Below are 24420 nucleotides of genomic sequence, written 5' to 3'. Positions count from 1 at the left end.
CCCCTGCACTAGCTGACCTTGTCTTCCTTAATGGTCGAGTTCATGGGATTGAGAGAAGCTATTAGAGTAGCCTGCGTGTGTAACTGCAGTGCATTTGTATATGATACACAAGGCAGTCACAGTGCACCAGTGGAGAGAATACGTTTTCAGAATGGTTAATAAGATGCTAATAAAGCTTTGTCCTTTATGATGATGAGGTCCTTGAGAGTTGTTGGAGCTCAACATTCAAATGAGTAGACCATATTCTACCACTAGACCTTATAGGCAGTGTAAAGGCTTCAGGTGTCTGAACACAAGCACTTGCAACAACATACCCAGCCCCTGGCCAGGTCTTGTCGCCTCTGTATTTATACGATCCATCCAATTCGGTTTCTGATTAAGAGGAACCACCAAGATGTTGATAGTGGGCGATTCAGTGATGGGAGTGCAACTGAATGTTAATGGTGGGTGGCTTGGCTCTTTCTTGTTGGAGATGGGTCATTGCAACCATTTCTCTCCACAGCTGCTGCCTGACCTATTTAGTTTTTATTTCCGATATTCCGCATCCATAGTTTTATTTTGTTTTGTGAATGATAAGCACTCACATCAGTCAGATAGACATCTGAGCTATGATTCATTAAAAACATCTTGCAACTGAACTTTTCATATTGAATGAACGACTGCCAATAAGATCTTTTATTGTCTGCCATGTAATCAGCTTGTGGCAGGAAAGCTGCGTTCATGCCATTCAACATTGTCCTTACCTCATTCTACAAATAAAGGAACGCCTAGATCCCATGCACATTCTCATGGAAGACTGCTGCCCTTCCTTTTTAACTGTCCCAGTTTTGAGGTCCAGAATACGACCTATGTTTGAAGAGGAAACAAAATAGATTATGGTTAATTGCTCCCAGAACTGTTAATTCTGGAAGCCCAGACTGTGGGCTGAGATAAGGTTACAACAAATGGTGCAGATGCATCAACAATACTTGCAATAATTTGCATTCATGTAGAACCGTTAAGATAGCAACGTGTCCCAAGGTTTTGTCACAGGCTTTATCAGAAACAAAAACAAGAAAAAGGAATGATTTAAGGACAAGTAAAGATGGGCCTAATTAAATTGGGATTTTACATTCATCTGAATACAATATTAAATTTAGCAATTTGAAATAATTTTCGTTTTTTTGGATGGTTTTTTGGAGGTTTTTTTATACCTCCACTCGACTCATTTTTTGTAGCTTTACCTGTCTATTCTCATCCTCCCTTTGCCCTCAATTTTACTTATAGAGTCATAGAGTGATACAGCGTGGAAACAGGTCCTTCGGCCCAACTTGCCCACACCGGCCAACATGTCCCAGCTACACAAGTCCCACCTGCCTGCGTTTGGTCCATATCCCCCCCCCCCCCCAAACCTGTCCAATTCATGTACCTGTCTACCTGTTTCTTAAATGCTGGGATCCCAGCCTCAACTATCTCCTCTGGCAGCTTGTTCCCCACACCCACCACCCTCTGTGTGAACAAGTTACCCCTCAAATTCCTATTAAATCTTTTCCCCTTCTCCTTAAGCCTATGTCCTCTGGTCTTTCGATTCACCTACTCTGGACAAGAGACTCTGTGCATCTACGCAATCTATTCCTCTCATAATTTTATACACCTCTATAAGATCACCCCTCATCCTCCTGCGCTCCAGGGAATAGAGTCCCAGTCTACACAACCTATAGCTCAGACCCTATAATCCTGGCAACATCCTCGTAAATCTTCTCCGTACCCTTTCCAGCTTGACATCTTTCCGAAAAACATGGTGCCCAGAACTGAACACAATACTCTAAATGCGGTCTCACCAACGTCTTATACAACTGCAACATGACCTCCCAACTTCTATACTCAATACTCTGACTGATGAAGGTCAATGTGCCAAGAGCCTTTTTGACCACCTTATCTCCCTGCGACTCGGCCATCAAGGAACCATGCACCTGCCTTCTTAGATCCCTCTGCTTTACAACATTCCCCAGAGCCCTACCATTCACTGTGTATTGTTTATTCCTTCACAAGATATGAGCGTTGCTGATGAGGTCACCAATATTGCTAATGTCTGCGATACGATAAAACTTTATTCATTCCCGGAGGGAAATTGGTCTAACTGCCATTTCTGATGATAAATTGAATAAAGATGGCAACGAGAGATGTTCTTCATTTAAGACATTCAAATGGGTTTTTACAGCAATCTGGTGCTTCATGGTTAGTCTTTATGATGCATGCAATTCATATGAGATTTATTTCACGTTTTCATTTAAATTCCTCAGCCTGTATTAAACTTCACAAACGATTCACGGATGAGTTGCTGCACAAAAGGAAACAATTTGATCCCAACGCTCTGTTGGAATAATCCAAATATTCCTACTCCTCCACCCACTCACCAAAGTCCAACAATATATGAAAATCAAAAGAACCGCGAGTGCTGTAAATCTAAAATAAAAACAGTTGAAGACCAAAACTTTAACTCAGTTTCTCTTCCAACAGATGAGTATTTCCAGCGTTTTCTACCCAACAATGTGTTTTCTAAAGAACTCATTCAGGTCTTTTTTGAACGTCGTCACTGCATGTCTCAACAACTCCGTTCTATTCACTTGTGGCAAGGAAATATTTTGCTCAAGCTACATTTGACTCTTTTGCAAATCACCTTCATTTTACATCCTCTGGTCAATGATTGTTTTCCTACTGCAAACCTTCACTCACTTCCTTCAAAACTTTAAATATCATTATCAAATTTATGCACACCATCCTGTATTCCAAACAGAACATCAGATTCTCCGGTCCACTCGCATATCTAAAATTACCTGCTCCTGAAATCATAAGCTCCAAGATGGTCACATCTTTCCCAACATATAGAGTCCAGAATTGGACACAATTCTCCATTTGCAATCAAAAAAAGTGCTTTACAAAAGTTCAGCATGACTTGCTTCCTCCTGTACTCTGCGCCTTTGTTCATAAAGCCAAGGATCCTGTATGATCCTTCAATCACTTTCTCAGCTTGCCCTGTCACTGTCAACAATTCATGCACAATGACAGCTGGAATCCTCTGCTCCTATACCCCTTTTGAGACAATTCCCACTAGCTTATATTGTCTCTCCTCATTTTTCTCACCGTTAAATTTGATCTGCCATATATGCTTTCCGTCAGCCTCTCTATTTCCTCTTGAAGTTTTCTGCTGCTTGTTCACATTTCACCACACTTTTGAACCATCTGAGCATTTGGTTACATACCTGCATCCCCAAGTTATTAATATATGTTTGCAAAATTAATGTTCCTAAAGAACACTACTGAACACTTCCCGGAAGTCCAGAAAACAATCTCTTCACTCAACTGTTTCAAACCACATTTCTATTCGTGTTGCTACAGTCCATTTTGTTCCATGGGCTTCAAACTTGGTCACAAGCCTAGAAGCAATTTATCAAATGCCATTGTGAAATCGATATAACCATCACATTAAGTGCAATTCCCTCACAAAATCTCCGTTTACCTCATTAAAATCTCTCTAATGTTGGTTAAATGCAATTTACCTTGAACAAATTCATTCTGACTTTCTCAAAAAATCAAACCACTGGGAAAAAAACTCTTCGAGAAGATGGTGGAGGCAGGTACTTCACAGCTTAAAAGTGACTTAAAATTTCCATGCTTGCAGACCCAATGCATAGACGGCTATTATCCACGTGCTGGTTTTGGATTAATATCACTCGGTATTTGATGGACCAAAGGGTCTGTTTCTGTAATGTACGGCTCTATGACACTGCCCGGTATATTCTGTCCTTGATTATAGTTTTCAAATTTCCCCACCAAATTTAAACTGAGTAGCTTGTAATTGCTCGTTGATCTTTACACATCTTTTTGAACTAGGTTGTAACAGTTCCAATTCTCCAGGCACTACCTCTGTATCTGCAGATGTTAGGAAGGTCATGGATAATACCACTATATTTTTCACCCTTATTTCCATCAACTACATGGCAAGCATACTATTAGCATAGGGTGATTTATTCACTTTCAGTACAGAAATTCCTTGGTTTTCACAAACACTAATCCTAGAATTTATTAGACATCTTTTTTGCCAAAATAAATGCCAACTTTTGCTTATTGTTCATTTATATGGCACGAGTATGTTTTCATGCCACTAGAGTCAATGCTATAATTTCCCGCACCCCTTATCACACAATTCACCAGTAATGGCATCCATTCTCCCTCGTCTTTGCTGACTTGCACCTACATCACTGTGCCTCAATTTGCTTATCCCATACAGAATTGATTTCTATGTTTACAGATTATTTCCAAAAGCCCAAGCCCAAATGCCATGCACATCAATTTCTCTTTTCAGATCAAATTACATTTCCATTTCCCAGCCCGGTCTTAAATTGTCAGCTCCCCTTCCACACAACACCTTTTGACATTTTGCAGTTTCTATCAGTCCTCAAGTCTATCAAGTTTTGTTGCATCAGTAGATTATCAGATTTAGAGGGTACATTAGCCTACAGGGCACACTGAAGAAGATGGTCCAGCAACTTGACAGACTGGAGAAGTGACAAACCCTCATCAGTATTTGGCAGTGTCGTGGAATGAGAGGTTTGTGAGTGAACAGCATTGGCTTTTAAAAGCAGCAACAAGATCATTCCCCATGTGAAGGTCCCTGCACATTCTGTATCAGACTCACCAGCGATTCACAGCCAAGACCTTTTGTGCCTGATTCGATACCAAATGCCCATTCCAACTTACACAGTACTGTTTATTAATAATGTTTCGACTAGATTTATGTCAATTTTCCTCCACAGATGCTGCCTGACCCGCTATGTTCTTCCAGCACTTTGGGTTTTTTTTGTTCATGATTCCAGCATCTAGTCTCTTGTGGCTTCAAAAAAACATGTTCACGGTGTAACATCGAAGACACAAGCAACTGCCTATGCTTCGGGATAAAGGTTCGCCCCTTCCTCTGGTGTTAGTTAACTTCCCACCTTCCTTCCTGTCAGATTCCACCATTTGTCTTTTACATCTCCAACCTTGATTACTATCTCCAACTTCTGTCTTCACCTACTGTTCTCATCTGCCAATCAATCCCCTTCTCACCTGCACCCACCCATCACTCTTAAAGTACAAAGTGCTGGAGTAACGCAGTAGGTCAGGCAGCATCTCTAGAGGACAATGGATAGGTAGTGTTTTGGCTCTCCTCTTTCTATCTTCCCTCTACTCCATCAGTCTGAAGAAAAGTCCTGGATAAAAAGGTCACCTGTCCACTTCCTTCCACAGATGCTGCCTAGCCCACTGAGTTTGGATAATGTAGCATTCATTGATACTTCAAAGCCAACGGTTATAGGACATTATGGCTCTGTACCTTTGTAAGCATGTCGGGGAAGACAATAAATTAATGTTTCTGTTAATCGGCCCTTCTTCAAAAACCCCAAGATGGAATCAGAGAAGGGCTTAAGAGGCCATCTCTTGTGTTAACACATCGGCCACTTAGTTCAGGACATGTCTGTTTAGTCTATTAATACTCTTGCCTGTTTGTATGATCAGGGAGTCATCCTTCAGCACTGTAATAAGAGGAATGTGTTTTGGGTGTCTGGTATTTGATGCTCAGAATTCCTCAGACCAGCCACCATCAGTTGGGATGTGATCCCATTGTAAATATGCAATTCTGCAAAATTACTCGTCTACGCTCAATATTAAAGTAGGTAATTATAGTTACTGAAACTATAGTTGATCGTTTATTGTCGTCTTTCGAAAGTAGAAAACATCACTGTAGTGTCAGGTGGGGATAATTAGATTCTCCAGAAGACCTCTTCGTGTTGAGATTGAGATTAGTTTATTGTCATATGCACCGGAGTGCAATGAAATCCCTTGTTCACATTAAGCTCACTGAGAAATGACAAATGCAATAATAAATACAACGATATGTGCAAAACAGCAGAATGGTGAAAGATTGTAGTGCCATCAATAAAGACCTTTTGCATCTACCAGCTTCAGTCTCTAGTGGCTTAGTCAGTCACACCACACACATCCCATATTCACCTCCATATTAAAGCTTAGTTAGACACAGAATGCTGGAGTAACTCAGCAGGTCAGGCAGCATCTCAGGAGAGAAGGAATGGGTGACGTTTCAGGTCGAGACCCTTCTTCAGACTGATCAGTCCCAAAACGTCACCCATTCCTTCTCTTCCAAGATGCTGCCTGACCCGCTGAGTAACTCCAGCATTTTGTGTCTACCTTCGATTTAAACCAGCATCTGCAGTTTATTTCCCTATCAATTTTAAAGCTTGGCAATTCTAAGGACATCTATTAAGTAAATGATCACTCTCTTGTCCAGAATAATAAACTCAGTCAATTAAATTTTGTTATGCTAGTTAGAAACAAAATTGCACATTGCTGTTTTCTCACGACTGAGAAATAAATAAATCAACCCATTAATCTCTCAATTCCAATTGCATTTCCATCCAGCTCCTCCCCAACACAATCTCTATCTGGTGTTGAAATCATTATTTTTGCCTTCTGCCATGTCCAAGCTCCAATAGTCCAAAACTTCCCTTGCCTGCCACCTATCCTACAGGTTCCGTAAAGTTTACCACCCAAAATTCCACCACGTCCCATGGGCCACTAACTTTATCACTGGCCCAAACTAGCTTCTAGTACCTCACTGCTTCCAATTAAATATTTTTGCTACTGGACTTAAATCAATTTACTTGAGCCTTAACATACGCTAACCATCCACAGCTCTTAGTAACCACACAAGAAATTGGGGAGAGCTGTAGATGTTAGCCTAGTCCATCACACAGACCAGACTTCACACCATTGACACCATACACTTCAAGCTGCCTCAGAAAACCAACCAACATAATCAAAAACTTGTCCCATTCTGGGCATTCCATCTACTATCTGCTAAAGTCCAGCAGAAGGTACAGAAGCTTGAAGGCGTGCACTACCAGACTTGGGAACATATTCTTCTCCTCCTTTATCAGGCTTCTGAAAAATCTGTCCGTAACCTAGTCAACTGTTCAATTTACCTCTACCCCATTGAGGACATCGGACTTTGTCTAAAGAACTGATGAGCTACAACACTGAGAACTATATTCAGCACTCCTTTGCTCTATCTATTGAATTTAAACTTGAATTGATTGTATCTATGTATGGTATATCTGTTCTGTTGAGATAGCATGCGAAACAAAGCTTTTCGGTACAGGTGACAATAATACACCCAAACCTCTCCATATCTGATAACACCAGTTGATCTCCTCCTTTGACCTGACATCTATTCTTCTATAATTATTTCTCTGTGAAATAATTTGGGATGGTTTTCCAATTACTTGCTTTATCTAAATACAAAATCAGCAAATGTTAATGTACCTTCAGTAATACTATTACTTGTAGGTCCTAGACTTTCTCCATAGCCTGGGCAAAATCTCAACATTTTCTTCCTAGCTATCACAACACGTAAGGAATTTTCGATCCAGCATTTGCCTGCAAATCCCTGATGAAATGGTAATGAGAGAGGATATCCTGGGTAACCATCCCAAAATTTTCAGTGGTATCTGGTACAAACTGCTACAAGTTAGAACAGATTCGCCAACTTGTTTATTCAATAAACAGACCTTTGAACCTTTGAACTGATTTACTTACTGGGTGGATCACGAATTTCAAAACCTTGCGTGAGGTTAAAAACCAAATGATAAGTAACTTCATGCAAAATGCTCTTTAAATTCAGAAAAAAAACAGAGACAGGCATATATTTATACAAAAAGCTTGTGATTAAAAAACTATTATTCACTGATGCATTCACAAATGGTGATTTATTCAAAATGGTAAAAATGAAAACAATATACACGATTTTTAAAAAAAGAATGTCAATGCATGTGCTTCCATCTGATGTGAGAATGTCTTCATTACTTGTGGTTTTTCAAAATAAATGTCATTTTACCAAATAATATTGGTCAAGTTTATAAAGAGTTCTGCACTTGTGAATTCCTGGACCCAGCACATTATTGAAATCATAAAGAAAGCCTATCAACGACTCTCTTGAATATCAACAGGTGTACACTAGAAAGCATATTGACTGGTTGCATCACAGCCTGGTTCAGCAACTCAAACGACCAGGAACGAAGGAGATTACAAAAAGTAGTGAACAATGACAGTTCCATCGTGGGTGCTGCCCTCCCCTCCATTGAGGGTATGTACAGGGGGTGCTGCTTCAAAGTGTCAGCAAGCATCATCAAAGACTCACACAACCCTGGCCATGTTCTCATTTCATTCCTGCCATGGGGAAGGAGGTATAGGAGTCTGAAAACTGACCTCCCAGTTTAGGAACAGCTTCTTCCCAATAACCATCACGCTACTGAACACTACAAAGAGCAACTAAACTAAGAACTACAAACTGTCTTGGTTGCAGTAGGCACTTGGGCTTTTGTTTTGTTTTGGCCTATTATTTGTTTTGGGCTATTAGTTTTGGGCTTTTTTTTAATTGAGTTAACTTTTTTTTGTTTATAGTGGTATATATTGAGTCTTGTGTTTACAGATCTGTCATGCTGCTGCAAATAAGAACATTGTTCTGTTTCGGTACACATGACAATTAAACATTCTTAACTCTCTGTCCTGAAAGTAGCCTTAAGCCAATACGAATGCTCACATGATTAAAAACATCTTTCTGATCTTCCCATCAGTATCAATTCTGCTGATGAAAATTTCATACAGACACACCCACATTTCTGAAATAAACTCGCTTGCAATTACAAGGCCCACTATTTCCGAATTGCGCATCTAGGTAGCAGTGCGCTACAACATATGCGGCCATTTCCGCAAGCCAGTCAGCTGTTCTTGTGGATGTTCCCACGTGGTCCCCGCTACAGATCTCCCACATGGTCTTCGTGTCGGAGCTAGGCGGTCTCCCACTGGTACTACACAGTACGAATAGTAAATTTACACGCGCGCAGTAGCACTTCCGTTTCCGACTGATGTAACATCTGACTTATGTAAGTCCACGGGACGTAACCCTAACATAAGGGTGGCACAGTGGCGAAGCGGTAGTCGCTGCCTGACAGTGTCAGAGACCAGGATTTGATGCTGTCTGTACGGAGTTAGTATATCCTCCCAGTAACAGCGTGGGTTTCCTCCGGGTGCTCCAGTTTCCTCCCACAGAGGTGCAGTGATCGAGCTGCTGCCTGAGAACTTCAGAGACTGGATTTAATCGTTACTAACGGTGCTGTCTGTATGGAATTTGATTCTTCTCCCCGTTATCGCATGGGTTTTCTCCGAGTGCTCCGATTTTCTCCCACATCCCACATAACTATTTGTAGGTTAATTGGTTTTGGTAAATTGTCCCTAGTGTGTGTTGGATAATGCTAGTTTACGGGGATAACTGGTCAGCATGGACTTGGTGGGCTGAAAGGCCTGTTTCCTTGCTCTATCTTTAAACTAAAACTAAACTAAAATTGTAAAAATTGGCCCTTGTGTGTAGGATAGTGTTAGTGTATGGGGTGATTGCTAGTTGGCTCGAACAGTGGGCCGAAGGGCCTGTTGCCGCGCTGTACCTCTGCACCTGTATCTCTGCAAGTCGGGGAGCATCTAGTACTTGTGAATTCTTCATGAATTAGTTTCATCAGAGCATCTTGTTGTTGTCTGCAGAATATCCTATCCACTAATATATACAATGCCCTGTAGTTTGCAAATATATCTTAGCAGCATTCCATGTTTATGAAATTTATCTTAATAGCATCTGATGAGGTGGTGAATTATCAATGGATACCAGTAAATCCAAGACATGTAGGCCAGAATTTGCTGCAATGGAGCATCTTCTGGTGTGCCCAGATCTTGGATAACTTCCTTCACCTTTTGACTTAAACAATCTAGTTCTATAACTTTCTGGAACCGGTAATACTGCAAAAAGGACAATGCTACATCTGGAAACTTGGCCAAAGATTGAACCGTGTTTATTTCCTGAACCAATTAGATATAGAGGTTAAGGAGGAAGTAGAACAATAGAGAAGGAAATTAGATGAATTATATCACAAACTTCTACAGATGCACCATCGAGAGCCTGCTGACAGGCTGCATTATAGTCTGGTACGGGAACTATTCTGCCCACAGCCACAAATCACTACAGAGAGTGGTGAAAACGACACAGCACATCACTGGCAACTGTCTCCCGGCCATTCAGGACATTTTCTACCGGCGGTGCCTGCGGAAGGCACGCAGCATCATCAAGGACCACAGCCACCCAGCACGCAGGCTGTTCTCCTTGTTACCGTCAGGCAGACGATACAGGAGTATGGCTGCGCGTACCACCAGACTTAAGAACAGTTTCTACCATCAGGCCATCAGGCCATCAGGCTTCTGAACTCAAACACTTTTCAAATCATATATGTTGATTATTATTAATATTGTCTTTTTACCTATTTTTAATATTGTCTTTTTACCTTACTAATGTCATTTTAAAAATCTTATTTATCCTTGGAATATTAGTGCTGAGGTGACCCGTTGTCTTGTCAAATACATTTCATTGTACCGTTGACCCTGTGCCAACCTACATATGACAAATAACATTTATTATTATTATTATTAAATCAAATTAAAAAATAAAAATAAAGGAGGAAAAACATGGATTAGGAAAAACCAGAAAAAAGAAAAGGAAGTGCAAAGGGAAAAAACGAAAACATTTGCAAAGTCAATTTCCACAAAGAATTACCAAAGAGAGAAATACCATACATTTGTTAAATAACATAGATCATCCAGAAACTTCTGGCAATTCATAATCTATAGTGTGTTTTTTCTTGCAATGAATTCTTGGTCAATTTACAGATCAATATCACTGCCTAAATATTAAACTTGCCATGACAGCAATTCTGGTGTAATGCATTTTACAGACTATTGTAAAACACCACAATAGATCCATAAATATAAATAAGTAACATTTAAAATACACTCAAGGTTAAGAGAGATAATTTAGATGTCCTCTTAATCCAGCTATGCAGAAAACCACCATACACCTTCATTTCTACATCTAGTGCTTTTTTGAGTCTGAATTACCTTTTAAGTAATGAAAATATGACAAAAAATGGACAATCCCAATATTTTTTAAAACGATCAACGAACTTCAGAGTTATGGAGTGAAGGATCACACAGCACAGATTCAGACCCCTTTGATGCTCCATTAAGTACGTGTTTCTACTGATATGAAGCAACAATATAATGAATGGATGAAATACTGTATATGTACTATGGTGTACACAGTTTCAGGGAGCAATGATGAAGGGAACCACACAGGAGACTACTGGAGAAAGCGAGCATAATCATGGACTGAAAAATGATTAGAAATGTGTAGATAAAAATTAACAATTTCCTGAACTGAATGGAAATGGCTAGTGATGACTGAGGAAAATCAAATAAAGAGGATTTTTAAAAAAGAGGATCACCCAAAAATAATGAAAATATATGATTCGCCTTTCATTTGGAACTAATGAGGAAGATTTATAATGACATAATTAAATTGTATAACACAGTAAGATTCATATCTTTATAAACTCACACAGTCTCTGGCCCAATTTGAAAAACAGCATTGAAAATTAAATAACTGCATCAATAATGCTTAAGAATTTCAATCCGATTTGACATCTTCACATGTGCAAAAATAAGTAGATTTGCTCAAATGACTGTTGCTCGACATTGGAATTTGTTGCAAAATTGTCTTAGGTATGAAAATTATCCAATCACTCAGTAATAATTCGCCTGGTAGAGCAATGTTGACAAATCAAGCAAGAATAATGAAAGGGCGCATGAGTTTAGATTCTTGTTTTGGGCACCCACTCTAGAAAAGCCATTCATCTCCGGACAGACTGGTTTCTCACCTGACTCCTGCTCAGCAGCCTACAACACTGTTAATCATCCAACATTGCTTTAGAAGAGATAAAACACGAAAAGGAATTATCAATTTGTCAGCCAGCTGACAACATCAAAGTCTCCTGCAGGAGCTTCCTGTGATATCACCGGTCGCTTTCTCTAATGCTGTGACAGGCACACGAAAAACTTGGCACAAACAGACATAAGGAGCTTCCTTTGACAGAGGATGCAAGGACTACCTGAAAGACCTTAATCGTTTCAATACCTACCACCGGGTGGTGCCTGCAATGGCCGCCTCGCCAACAGGCTGTCTCGTCCTTTCCTTCTTTGTCGTTTTTTAGTATGTGTTAAATGTATGTTTTAATGTTCTTTAGCTTTTTATGTGAGGGGTGGGGGGGTTGGAGGAAACTTTTTAAAATCTCTTACCTCAACGGAGATGCGATTTTTTTCTGTATCTTATCTCCGTCCGCACTGCGGTCTTACCATCGTGGAGCTGCCGATGCCTGTCAGGGATCGACCTTGGAGCTCCAACCACGGGAGCCTGCGGACTTTAACATTGTGGAGCTCGCGGTCTCTGGTTCGAGACCGGCTTTGGGAGCTCCAGGCCGTAGGAGCTTCGACCGCCCCGACGTGGGAGGTTCTATCACCGGCTGTGGGGATTTTGATTGCCCCGACTGCGGATGGTTTGACTGCCCGACCGCAGGAGAATAAAGAGGAAGAAGTTTAGATTTTATTGCCTTCCATCACAGTGAGGAATGTGGGAAATCCCCTGTGGTGGATGTTTATGTTAACTTTAACGTAGTTGTGTGTCTTGTTGCTCTTTTTTTAGTATGGCTGTATGGTAATTCGAGTTTCACTGTATCTTAATTGGTACACATGACAATAAACAGACCTTTGAATCGTTGATAATCAATTTCCCAGTCAAAAGCCAATGTGGCAAAATGAGACTATACTACAATACCTAGACCAATGACTGTGGCTTGAGACAACTGTTCAAAACGTTTTGGTCTGTGACTACTCAAGAATGGACCATGTACAGTTCAGCATCAGGCAGACGCCAACTTGCAAGTTCAGCATTGTGTTCTTCAGTGGAAAGATCTATGATGTTGTCTATGTATCTGTTTGTCTGGAAGTCAATAATAGTCTAAGGACCAGAACAGACTAGACCAGGTAAATCAAGATTGGCAGATTATTTTTTCCCAAAGGATTTCAATGATTTTATGAATTTTGCGGCCACCATTATTAATACAATTTTTAATCCAAACATACTGAGTGAATTAAATTTACCAAAGAGTCATCTGCGATGTGAACACAAATCTAAATTGTCAGTACAAAGCTCAAGATTACTAGTCCAGTAAATTAACCACAAGCTTACAAAACCATAGTATTGTATTGTAAAGTATTGCATAAGATACTAGATTGAAGAACAGGCCTTCCAATAAGAAGGCATGTTCTTATTTTAAACTTATGCCTTACTCCATACAAGATCATGTGCAGTTCCATTCATTGGTCAACACTTCACACACTTTGAAATACCATGTTCAGTTGTTTGAAAAGCTTTTTCATGCATCTCATCTACAAGAGCTTATTACTAAAACATTTTTAACAGAAAATGAAGATGGATTTGTATTGCATCTTTTATGTCCCTTCAGAACATCCCTCAGTGTTTTACACCTTTGAAGTGGCTTTGAAGTGCAACCATTGTCGTAATCATGAAGACAGGGCAACCAACGTGCACACAATAAGCTTCTTTTAGCAATATCATCAACATAATCATACTTTATTAGCCAAGTATGTTTTGCAACATACGAGGAATTTCATTTGCCAGTTATACCAATAAAAAGCAACACACAAAATACATTTTTACACAAACATCCACCACAGTGACTCCTCCACATTCCTCACTGTGATGTAAGGCGAAAAAAAGTTCAATCTCTTCCTTTTTTTGTTTTCGGGGGCCTCGAGCCTTCCGTTGACGGGACGATCTTACTCCTGTAGTTGCCGCCGTTTGGGCCCTCGCGTCGGGACAATCAAGCTCCTGCATTGGGGGGGGGGGGGAATCTCAGCTCCCCCACGCTGGGCGATCTGACCCCGGGTCGGGGCTGGTTGAACCTTCTTTGTTCTTTGGAGCTTCCCAACATCAGTCTCTGCCCAAGACTGCAAGCTCCTCGATGTGGAAGTCCGCCGACTGCAGTTGGAGCATCAATCCCAGGCAAGGGGTCGCAGGCTCCGATGGCTAGTCCACGTCCCCACGGTGGGGCTCAAAGTCAGTCCCGAGCAAAGCCGCCAGCTCCATGATGTTAGGCCTTAGAGCAACCGGAGATATGATCCGGAAAACAATCACATCTCCGGCAATATGACTAAACAATTAGTATTTAGTTAAACTGAGTGGGGATAAATATTAGCTCACTTTTCCCTCCCCTTTGAAATGGTGCAATGGGATTTTTTAAGAGTCAGAGTAATACAGCACAGAAAAAGGCTCTTCAGCCCAACTCGTCTGTGCCCACCAAGATGTCACATCCAAGCCAGTTACATTTGCCCGTTCCTAGCCCATTTCCCTCTGAACCTTTCTTATCCATGTATCTGTCAAACATCTTTTAAATATTATTATTGAACCTGCCTCAACAATCTTTTCTGGCAGATTGTTTCATATACCAACCCCTTCTGTGAAAAAATATTGCCACTCAGGTTCCTATTAAATCTTTCCCCTCTCACCTTAAACCTATGGCCTCTAGTTCGTGGTTCCTTTAACCTGGGAAAAAGACAGGTCACCCACAATTTTCAGCACTTTCTGTTTAAACTATTAATAAAATATGATTTCTTAATTATTCTCCCAATTTCTCCCATTTATTTGAATTAAGACTGCTTTACTTGTGCTAGACTTAAACTAGTGCAGGGGTGAGAATTGGAGCCCTAGGGAAGATTTTGCTAGCCCTTTGGAAACGAGTGTAACGACAGCCAGTAGAGGCAGTGAAGATGCTGCTATTGTCTTAAGCCCATGCCAATGCTCAAAACTAGACCTGCAACGATGCCTGATTATGTACCTGTATATAGTGTTGTTGGATGAAAAATCCACCACAATGCTAAATGAAGCATATTTCTCAAGAAGATGGATAGAAAGACTTGCTTAAGGGAAGTCTATTTGGAGTAAAGACCTCCTATAACTTTATGTGAATATACTGCCTTCAAATATTTTGTGAATGGACACATGATTTCATCCTTGAAAGTTGCCTTTGATGTGGCAAAATAGAACATAAAGAAGTATAAGAAAATAACTGCAGATGCTGGTACAAATCGATTTATTCACAAAATGCTGGAGTAACTCAGCAGGTCAGGCAGCATCTCGGGAGAGAAGGAATGGGTGACGTTTCGGGTCGAGACCCTTCTTCAGACTGATGTCGGGGGTGGGACAAAGGAAGGATATAGGTGGAGACAGGAAGATAGAGGGAGATCTGGGAAGGAGGAGGGGAAGGGAGGGACAGAGGAGCTATCTCTCCCTCTATCTTCCTGTCTCCACCTATATCTTTCCTTTGTCCCACCCCCGACATCAGTCTGAAGAAGGGTCTCGACCCGAAACGTCACCCATTCCTTCTCTCCCGAGATGCTGCCTGACCTGCTGAGTTACTCCAGCATTTTGTGAATAAATAGAACATAAAGAAGCATGGTTTGAAATATCCTTCTGAGAGGTTGAAAGATATAGAAACCAAAAAGCTGCTTTGTTAGTGTCGTGCACATTGGCTCATTCTAAAACTTGCAGAGGAAGCCCTCCATAACCAAAAGACCGTCTCATTTTTCCTTTCTCCATTAAAAATGTATGAGATTTTGTTTCAGATCTATTTTTGAGCTACTAAAATGTTCGGACCTGACCTCAGCACTTTTGGTCTGCACCTAAAACAGAAACAAATAATGTGTGCACTTTGGGGGGGCCAGCTACGATTCGAGCCAGTTAAATCATAATTTTTTTTTAAAAACTTAGTGAGATAGCAAAGGAATGCCTTAGATATTATTACAGAGGCTATTTACAATGACCAAGGAATTATATATTTTTGATTCCTTCTGGTGGAACGAACATCAATATGTAAGAGTATTTGGCAAGCGATCCATCTGCGAGAGTGCTTGCTTCAAATTTACGCAAATTTGGAAATGGGGAAATTAAACAAAAAGACTCAGCAGGAATGATTTCGATGAAAAAATCTGGGCTGAATTATTATGTGGTCCATGATTCATGATGCAAGCTCCCTATCATTTACCGTGCAAGTCCAGCCCTGGTTTGTTCGACCAAAATGCAACACTGTATTTATCTTTGTCTGCCATTCCTCGGCCCAGTGGCCCAGTTAGGCAAGATCCCATTGTGATCAGAGATAAAGCTCTTCACTGTCCACCATACCACCAATTTTAGTGTCATCTAAAATTGTATTACCCAAGCCACCTACATTCAAATCCAAATTATTAATGTAAATAATAACAAACAGCAGTGGACGCAGCACCAATCCCCGTGGTACACAACTTGTTACAGACTCCAGTCTGAAAACAATCCTCTACTGCCACTCGCCTTTCTATCTACAAGCCAATTTTGGATCCAAATGTGATATGATAGCCTCCCAGTCCAGCCTACCTTGCAGTAACTTGCAAAAGGTCTTGCTAAAGTCTATACAGACAATGTCTACTCAACAGTCCTCTTCAATTTTCTCGTTCACCTTGTCAAAAAACTATTTTCCACGCACAAAGTTATGCTGATTATCCCTAATCGGTCCTTACCTTTTGGATCCCCTCTCCCAAAACCTCAAAGAATTGGCAGCAGCCAAAAGGTCAAACAAAATTTGGGGCTGTGGGAGCAGTGCTTCTTCACGATCATAGGCAAGAGCATAGTAATCAAGTGTAAGGTGCTCCTGGTGCTGCTGTACATGCACAGGTATGACCCATACCCCACTCCTGTGCCCTGGCAGTTGCGAGAGCCATCTTCCATTTTATCTGGAGATCCAAGATCGTTATGCACCTGTCTCCAGAGAATGGGTGATAAACCATTCCCAACATTATTCAGGCTGAAGATGGGTCCCAATCCAAAACGTCACCTATCCAAGTTCTCTACAGATGCTCCCTGACCCGCCGAGACTCCAACAATTTGTCCCTTTCTCAGTAAACCCGCATCTTCCTGCCAGAATCTTCATGCACAGCCAGAGTCTCGCTTCAAATGCACGCTTCTCACAAAACAGTTGTGATAAGGATGAGAGGACAGACAATCTCTTTGACAATCTCTCTTTGATCTAGCTGTCTGAGCTGGGGGCTGTCACCAGAGAAAGCATTGGAGCAAACCTTAAGTCCTACAAGAGGATCATAAATTCAGTGAATGATGCATTTTGGTCTGCTCAAAAAGGGTTGATTATTCAGTGTAACAAATTATCCATAAGTGAATGCTGCTAACTGGCACATTCCAAGCTGCAGGAATATGTACAGAGGAATACACTGATGCCCGGTACAGCCAAAGCAAAGGCTTCGTAGGTTGGGACTACCACCCAAGGTCCTATTGCCACAAGTCTTTGAGGGGATGTGTTCAGTATAATGACCTCTTAAAGATTTGAATGTATATTGTTCAGAGGCCATGAATGGCAATCATACTTTGTAAATTGAATTTATTAACTTGATGACGCTGAATGCGTTGACTTTAAACACTAAAAATGCAAAGAAAGATGTGTTGATTGTATCGTATTTCCCATATATATATATTTTAGGAAAAAAGTTTATTTTTGAAATTTAAAAAACATGCCCCAATTTTGTCAGTGAATAGAAATTCAGTCACCGCCCCTGAAAACAGAATAATCAAAACATTGACTTTTTGATGAGATGTGCAAAACAAGTTTTTTTAAAAAACACAGATGGAGGCTGGTGCCTGGAATGTACTGCCAGGGTTGGTGTTGGAGGCAGATAGTGGCATTTATACGGCTTTTAGAGAGGTACATGGATAGGCCGGGAATGGAGGGAAATGGATCATTTGTAGACAGATGAGATTAGGTTATTTTGGCATGATGTTTTGACACAGACATTGTGGGTTGAAGGGCCTGTTTTTGTGCTGCACTGTCCTGAGTGGTTGTGTTTGTCTCGCTTATATTACTGTTTTCATTTAGTGAGCTTATTTTTTTAAACTAAAGTAGTTAACTTCTGGAAAAAAAATGTTCAAGTTGAAAGAATGAATCAGAAGACATTATCTAGAAGATGAACTGCTAAGAACAGGATGTCTCCATCTCAAATTATTTGACCGACAAAAGACCAAGAATTAGGAGTCAAAACAAGGAGTTCAGTTAAAACTTATAAATGAACAGTTGGCTGGTTCAAACAATAATCTCCAATAAGCTGCAGAGCAATGCAAAATAAATATTTTGGACTCCAAAAACAAAACATACCAGGAATCTGATGATTGAATCTTTCATGAGACTTTAATTTAAATTAAAACAGAGAGACCATACGGAATAGAAGATGAACAGCCTCTGCTCAGGGGATGAGAAACTAATCAAGAAGATTCAGAGCACTGACAAAGCTTAGGATGGTTTTGCAATTTGTTTTGTTTATTGCATTATACACTCAAAACTCTAAATATCACTGGAAAAAATTAGACTTACAAAATAAACACCTGCTTATTGAAAGCAATGCCCAATTTCAAAACAAGCATCTGTGAACAATTAAAAGAAGATTAAACCATAATGTTGGACACATGCTATGACTCACCCCACAAAATAGATTAAAAGAATCCAAAGGCAAACTAAAGATATGCATGCACAGCAAAACAAAGATAAACCACAAAATGTTGTTTTTAAGGCTTTGCTTATGGGGGAAAATGGACTAATCAGCTAATCCAACTGATAATAAAAAAAACATTTTAGATTCTTTTTGCTCTCATAGAAAATCTCAAGCTTTTCAATTTAGTAACACCTGAAAATATACTTGGACCTACTGTTCATATCTACAGGAAACATAAGTGTAATAATAATTGATGAAGAGTAATTTAATGGCAAAGATAATCTTTCAAATCAAACAAATGCATAAAATAATTTATAGCAATAGGAACTCCTGTACACAACACTTGAAATCATATAATAGCCATATAAATTGTTTCACTTTCCAGAATAACAGCTTATGGAAGGTAAAATACTTGTCTCTCCCCCACAAAAGTATAGATTTTAAAGAAGGGTCTCGACCTGAAACGTCTCCTATTCCTTCTCTCCAGAGATGCTGCCTGTCCCGCTGAGTTACCACAGCATTTTGTGTTAACCTATAGATTTAAAAAGTGGTCCTTTGTGCATATCTAAACAAATGTTATCATCATTTCTAACATAAGAGTCTTACAAATACAACAGTGCAGCTGATTGAAAACATGACTAGAAAAGTTCCTGGAATAGTGCAGTTTGAAGCTTGTGGTATATGACATTGCTTCGCTTCACCAAACACTGAGTCATGGAGTCATGCTGCATAAAAACATGTCAATAACCCATCTACACTAATCCCATACATCAGCACTTCTACATCTTGGCAATCGACAGCTCGTCTAGCTACTTCCACCACCCACTCAAGCATGCTGAACTCCAGAACTTCCCGGATACACCTTATGCGCATAATGTTGAATTAAAGGCCTCAAGGCCACACAGCTGAAGGTTTACCACGTCTGCACCACACTAACAAATCTATAATGGCAGGATACATGTCAATATCTTTCTCGGCATTGAATGGTAAATATTGCTCATACTATCAATATTTTTCTCCCATGTTTAGTTTTGAGGAACTTTCTAAATCGTAGATTTGTTTGTAACTTGACGACTTCAACAATTTAAGCCACATATAAAGATTGGTAGCCAACCTAAACTAAAGTCACTCTGCACAAATATTAGGGCCTTCATTTGCACGAAGATTGGTCAGAAGGCAATAGACAATAGACAATAGGTGCAGGAGTAGGCCATTCAGCCCTTCGAGCCAGCACCGCCATTCAATGCGATCATGGCTGATCACTCTCAATCAGTACCCCGTTCCTGCCTTCTCCCCATACCCCCTCACTCCGCTATCCTTAAGAGCTCTATCCAGCTCTCTCTTGAAAGCATCCAACGAACTGGCCTCCACTGCCTTCTGAGGCAGAGAATTCCACACCTTCACCACTCTCTGACTGAAAAAGTTCTTCCTCATCTCCGTTCTAAATGGCCTACCCCTTATTCTTAAACTGTGGCCCCTTGTTCTGGACTCCCCCAACATTGGGAACATGTTTCCTGCCTCTAATGTGTCCAATCCCCTAATTATCTTATACGTTTCAATAAGATCCCCCCTCATCCTTCTAAATTCCAGTGTATACAAGCCTAATTGCTCCAGCCTTTCAACATACGACAGTCCCGCCATTCCGGGAATTAACCTAGTGAACCTACGCTGCACGCCCTCAATAGCAAGAATATCCTTCCTCAAATTTGGAGACCAAAACTGCACACAGTACTCCAGGTGCGGTCTCACCAGGGCCCGGTACAACTGTAGAAGGACCTCTTTGCTCCTATACTCAACTCCTCTTGTTATGAAGGCCAACATTCCATTGGCTTTCTTCACTGCCTGCTGTACCTGCATGCTTCCTTTCAGTGACTGATGCACTAGGACACCCAGATCTCGTTGAACATCCCCTCTTCACAGGCACACAGAACAAGTGTCAAAACATGCACCAAATCTTCTGTCATACCTTGCAGCCAAGTCAGCAGCAGTACAAGGATCCACCGGAGAGTTCTAAGAAGTTGTTGTTTTTAATTCACTTTTCGACATCTTAATGTGAAATCAAAAGGAAGATTATTTCTTTAAGACCAGAGAACCACTGACAAGCTGTGTTCACCACCCTCAACTGAATGTCTAACCCAGGGGTGCCAAACTGTCGTTCCCTAATTCCATTCTAGCATTTTTCCTTGAATTTACCAACAAGAAAACAGTGCCCTCCATAATGTTTGGGACAAAGACCCATAATTTATTTATTTGTCTCTGTACTCCACAATTTGGGAATTGTAATAGAAAAAAAAAATCACACGTGGTTAAAGTGCACACAGGCAGATTTTATTAAAGGGTATTTTTATACATTTTGGTTTCACCAACAACCCCAAGGAAGAAAGAAAGTTTCAACCGAGACGTCGGCTGGTTCTTTATTTCTTCTGGGAGGTTGGAATCAGAATTAAAGAGAACGTATTTTCCAACGTATAACTAACAGACTGTGGTCCCTGATGTTTAAGAAAACAAAAATTGCATATGCTGGTTTAAATCGAAGGTAGTCTGAAGAAGGGTCTCGACCTGAAACGTCACCCATTCCTTCTCTCCAGAGATGCTGCCTGACCGGCTGAGTTACTCCAGCATTTTGTGCCTACCCGAGGACCCTGATGTTGACAAGCTGGATAAAGCCAAGAGATGTCAGGTGTCTGGAAGCAGCAAGTGAAAAATGAGTAACACTGTTTGATGCACTGCGACATGTAAACAAAATGCATTATGAAATATTGAGTGTATCATATTGTGATTCATTCATTTTCTGACTATTCTATTATTGTAAATGTGATCACTTCAATAAAAATTAGAGGCTAACTGTTCATTGTCCGAGTTTGTTTGCTGGAAGCAGGCTAATAAAAATTAGGTGTAGTTGTGTAGCCTACATTTACAATTTGTTTTGTTAGGTCTACATTTGTGTCTGCTAATGTTCGATTTAAAATGGTTTATTAATAGAAGGGTGTTGCTCCAGAAACAATCAGCCAAAATAGCATTGTTTTTTCTCTCTCTCTCTCTCATCATAACTTTCTTGTAACCTACGACTGTAAGTTAATACCAATCATAAAAGTAATGCTTGCTTGCTAGGCAATCTTCTTCATAAGAAACAAAATTCGTAAAGTAAAACACTTTGTAGTTATAGCAGAGAATGAGACACATGAAAGCAGGTTGAAAAACAAAGGCAACGAAAGCTGTGGGAGCACGCGGGCGGGCGTTCACGCGTGCACAACTGATCCGGCCCGCATGAAGTCACATTTTGCCTATTCCGGCCCCTCACCTAAAATTAGTTTGACACCCCTGGTCTAACCCTTTTTCTGAGACAGAGGCTCTCGTTGCTATACACCCTAGCAGGGAAAACATCAAACCTGTATCTATCTTATCAAGTCCTGTAGATGTTAAGATATTACTATGTTACAATGACATCTCATTTTCCTAAACACAAAGGAGTATAGGCCTAGGCTGTTTAATCTCTCTTATGCCAAGAATCAAACTGTTGAACCTTTCTTCCCACCGCAGATATATCCTTCATTGAGTGGGGAGACTAGACTTATACCCAATATTTCAGATGCAATCTCACCAGGGCTCTAAATAATTTGTGTAAGGTGTCTCTGCACGCATAGTCAAATCTTCTTCCAAGGCCAACATACAATTTGCCTTCCTAATTAGTTACTCAACACGCACATTAATTATCAGCGATTCATAAATAAGAACCCTCGGGGTCCCTGTGAACATCAACACCTTTCAATCGCTCATGTCTTCACAGTTGTCCACATTTCCGATTCCATACTGTAGGTCTCTATGACTCGACAAGTCCTTCCAAAAATCATTTCTCCCTCCATCAGACAGCAATACACAGAGAAACAATTCATATGCCAAATCTTCCCATTCACAAATATCATCAAGACTGCTGGAAAAGGAATCATGAGCTCCAAAGACTGCTTTGGGCATGAACCCACCACCCCCCATTCCGCAATACCAAAGAGTCATCCAGATTGAATGCTCAAGTCTCAAAACTGCTGTTGATGGTTCAGTAACACTATATCAAGACAGCTGCTTCTTTGTTGAATCATTTATGATGGAAGAATTTACGCGTCAGCAAAAAAACCACTTGATTTTGTTGACCAGAAAGGAGAGCCTGAAGTTGCAGCAGAAATCATAGATGTTTTCAATAAGCATTAACTTGAAAATAAACCAGTGGCATTCACAGTAGATAATGCAAACACAACTTTGGCAGACTACCAAAATGAGGTAGAGAAAATGTGCAAAGTAAAGTAAAATAATTGATAAATATAGAAGTCTTTGGCCTGAACTGTAATGAATACAATTCTGGCAGTCACAGTATTCTGAGAAAGATCTTTGGATATATATTATTTGAATTGAAAGAGTGAGAACCTTTGAAAATACATTGGTCATGAACAAAATAAAATATAGTAGAATATAGTAATCAGAGATAGCTATTTCTGTTTCCATTTTTAAAGGCCATTAAAATCATATTACTTGTCAGAAGAAAGATGCACTGCAATTCTCTGCAAAGTAAGATACCAAATGCAAAACTGTGGCTTATATTTATTCAAGCATATACAACGAATGTGTAGGGGGGCCTTTAGGAAGTTTTGAGGAACAGGACCTTTATGTACAAGCGCAAACGTCCCTGATGGTTACAGCACAGGAAGATACGGTTGTGAAAATGGCATACATTTTCACCATCTTCATTACCTGGGGCATAAAGTACAAGAATACAGACGTCATGGAGTAAAATTAAAAAATACTTGTTAGATCACAGGTGAAGTACTGTGTGCGTTTGTGATTGCCACATGATAGGAAGGTTGTAATTGCACAAGAAAGCGTGCAGAGGAGATTCACCAGGATCTTTTCAGTGATAGAGCCTTCCAGTTATGAGACTGGGCTGATAGACTAGGGTTGTTGTTTCTTGGGGTGAAGGAAGCTGAGGAAGGACCCGCTGGAGGTATACAAAATTACATAGTGTATATTGTGGGGTGTAAATGTTTCCTCACAGCAGAGGTATCTAAAAGGCACAGGTCTAGGGTTGGAGGTAAAAAGTTTAAGAGATTTGAGATTTTACTTTTTCCACTCAGAGGGTGGTGGGAATCTGGAACATACTGGTGGTGGTGGATGCACTGTATTAAAATTCAAGAGTGCTTAATTAGTTTAGTTTTGTTTATTATTTTTACATGTACCGAGGTACAGAGAAAAACTTTTTTGTTTCATGGATCCAGTCAACGAAAAGACTATGAATACAATCAAACTGTTCTCGTTATACAGATAAAGGGTATATCATTTAGTACAAGATAATACTCCGATAGAATTGTCAATGGAACAATTAAATTCTTAATACAGCTTTACAGGCCCATTAACACAATAACACAACAAATATACAATAATCCATAATAATACAATAGGTTATCAGCAATACTTGGTAACCTGACCATAATAGTGTAAAACCGAAGTATATAGTGCAACCAAACCAAAGTCCGTAATAGATTGTTGCCGACGTAGGGTTGTGGTTCAAGAACCTGATGGTTGCTGGGAAGTTGGTTCTGAACATGGAAGTCACAGTTCTCACGCTCCGTACCTTTTTTCAGGTAGTAGCAGTGAGAAGCTCGTGTGGTGTGGCTTTTGATGATATTACCTGTCTTTCTGAGCAGTCTCCTGTGAATCTCTTCGAATGTGTAGAGGGGAATAAACGTGACAGATTGGGCAATTTCTGCAGTCTCCTTCGGTCGAATTACCAAATCAGGCCATGGTGCAAACCAGTCAGTAACCTGAAGATGTTTAATAGAGCATTTGGCGACAAACAGAATC

The 24420-nt window shown here is 40.3% G+C and overlaps 1 protein-coding gene across 7 annotated transcripts in view; it reads right to left on the bottom strand.

Moving 5' to 3' along the window:
- Positions 1–24420, bottom strand: part of arnt2 (aryl-hydrocarbon receptor nuclear translocator 2) — a 182135-nt gene that overhangs the window by 133344 nt on the left and 24371 nt on the right. For all 7 annotated transcript variants that reach the window (XM_078427361.1, XM_078427363.1, XM_078427357.1 and 4 more), the window contains one exon: positions 744–846. In XM_078427361.1, coding sequence (XP_078283487.1) covers positions 744–846 — 103 coding nt within the window. The remainder of the gene's footprint in view (positions 1–743; positions 847–24420) is intronic.

The sequence above is a fragment of the Rhinoraja longicauda genome, chromosome 33, assembly GCF_053455715.1.
Source record: "Rhinoraja longicauda isolate Sanriku21f chromosome 33, sRhiLon1.1, whole genome shotgun sequence".
Taxonomy (NCBI): domain Eukaryota; kingdom Metazoa; phylum Chordata; class Chondrichthyes; order Rajiformes; family Arhynchobatidae; genus Rhinoraja; species Rhinoraja longicauda.
The sequence above is the reverse complement of the archived record's forward strand: the minus strand, read 5'-3'. Positions and strand labels throughout refer to the sequence as shown.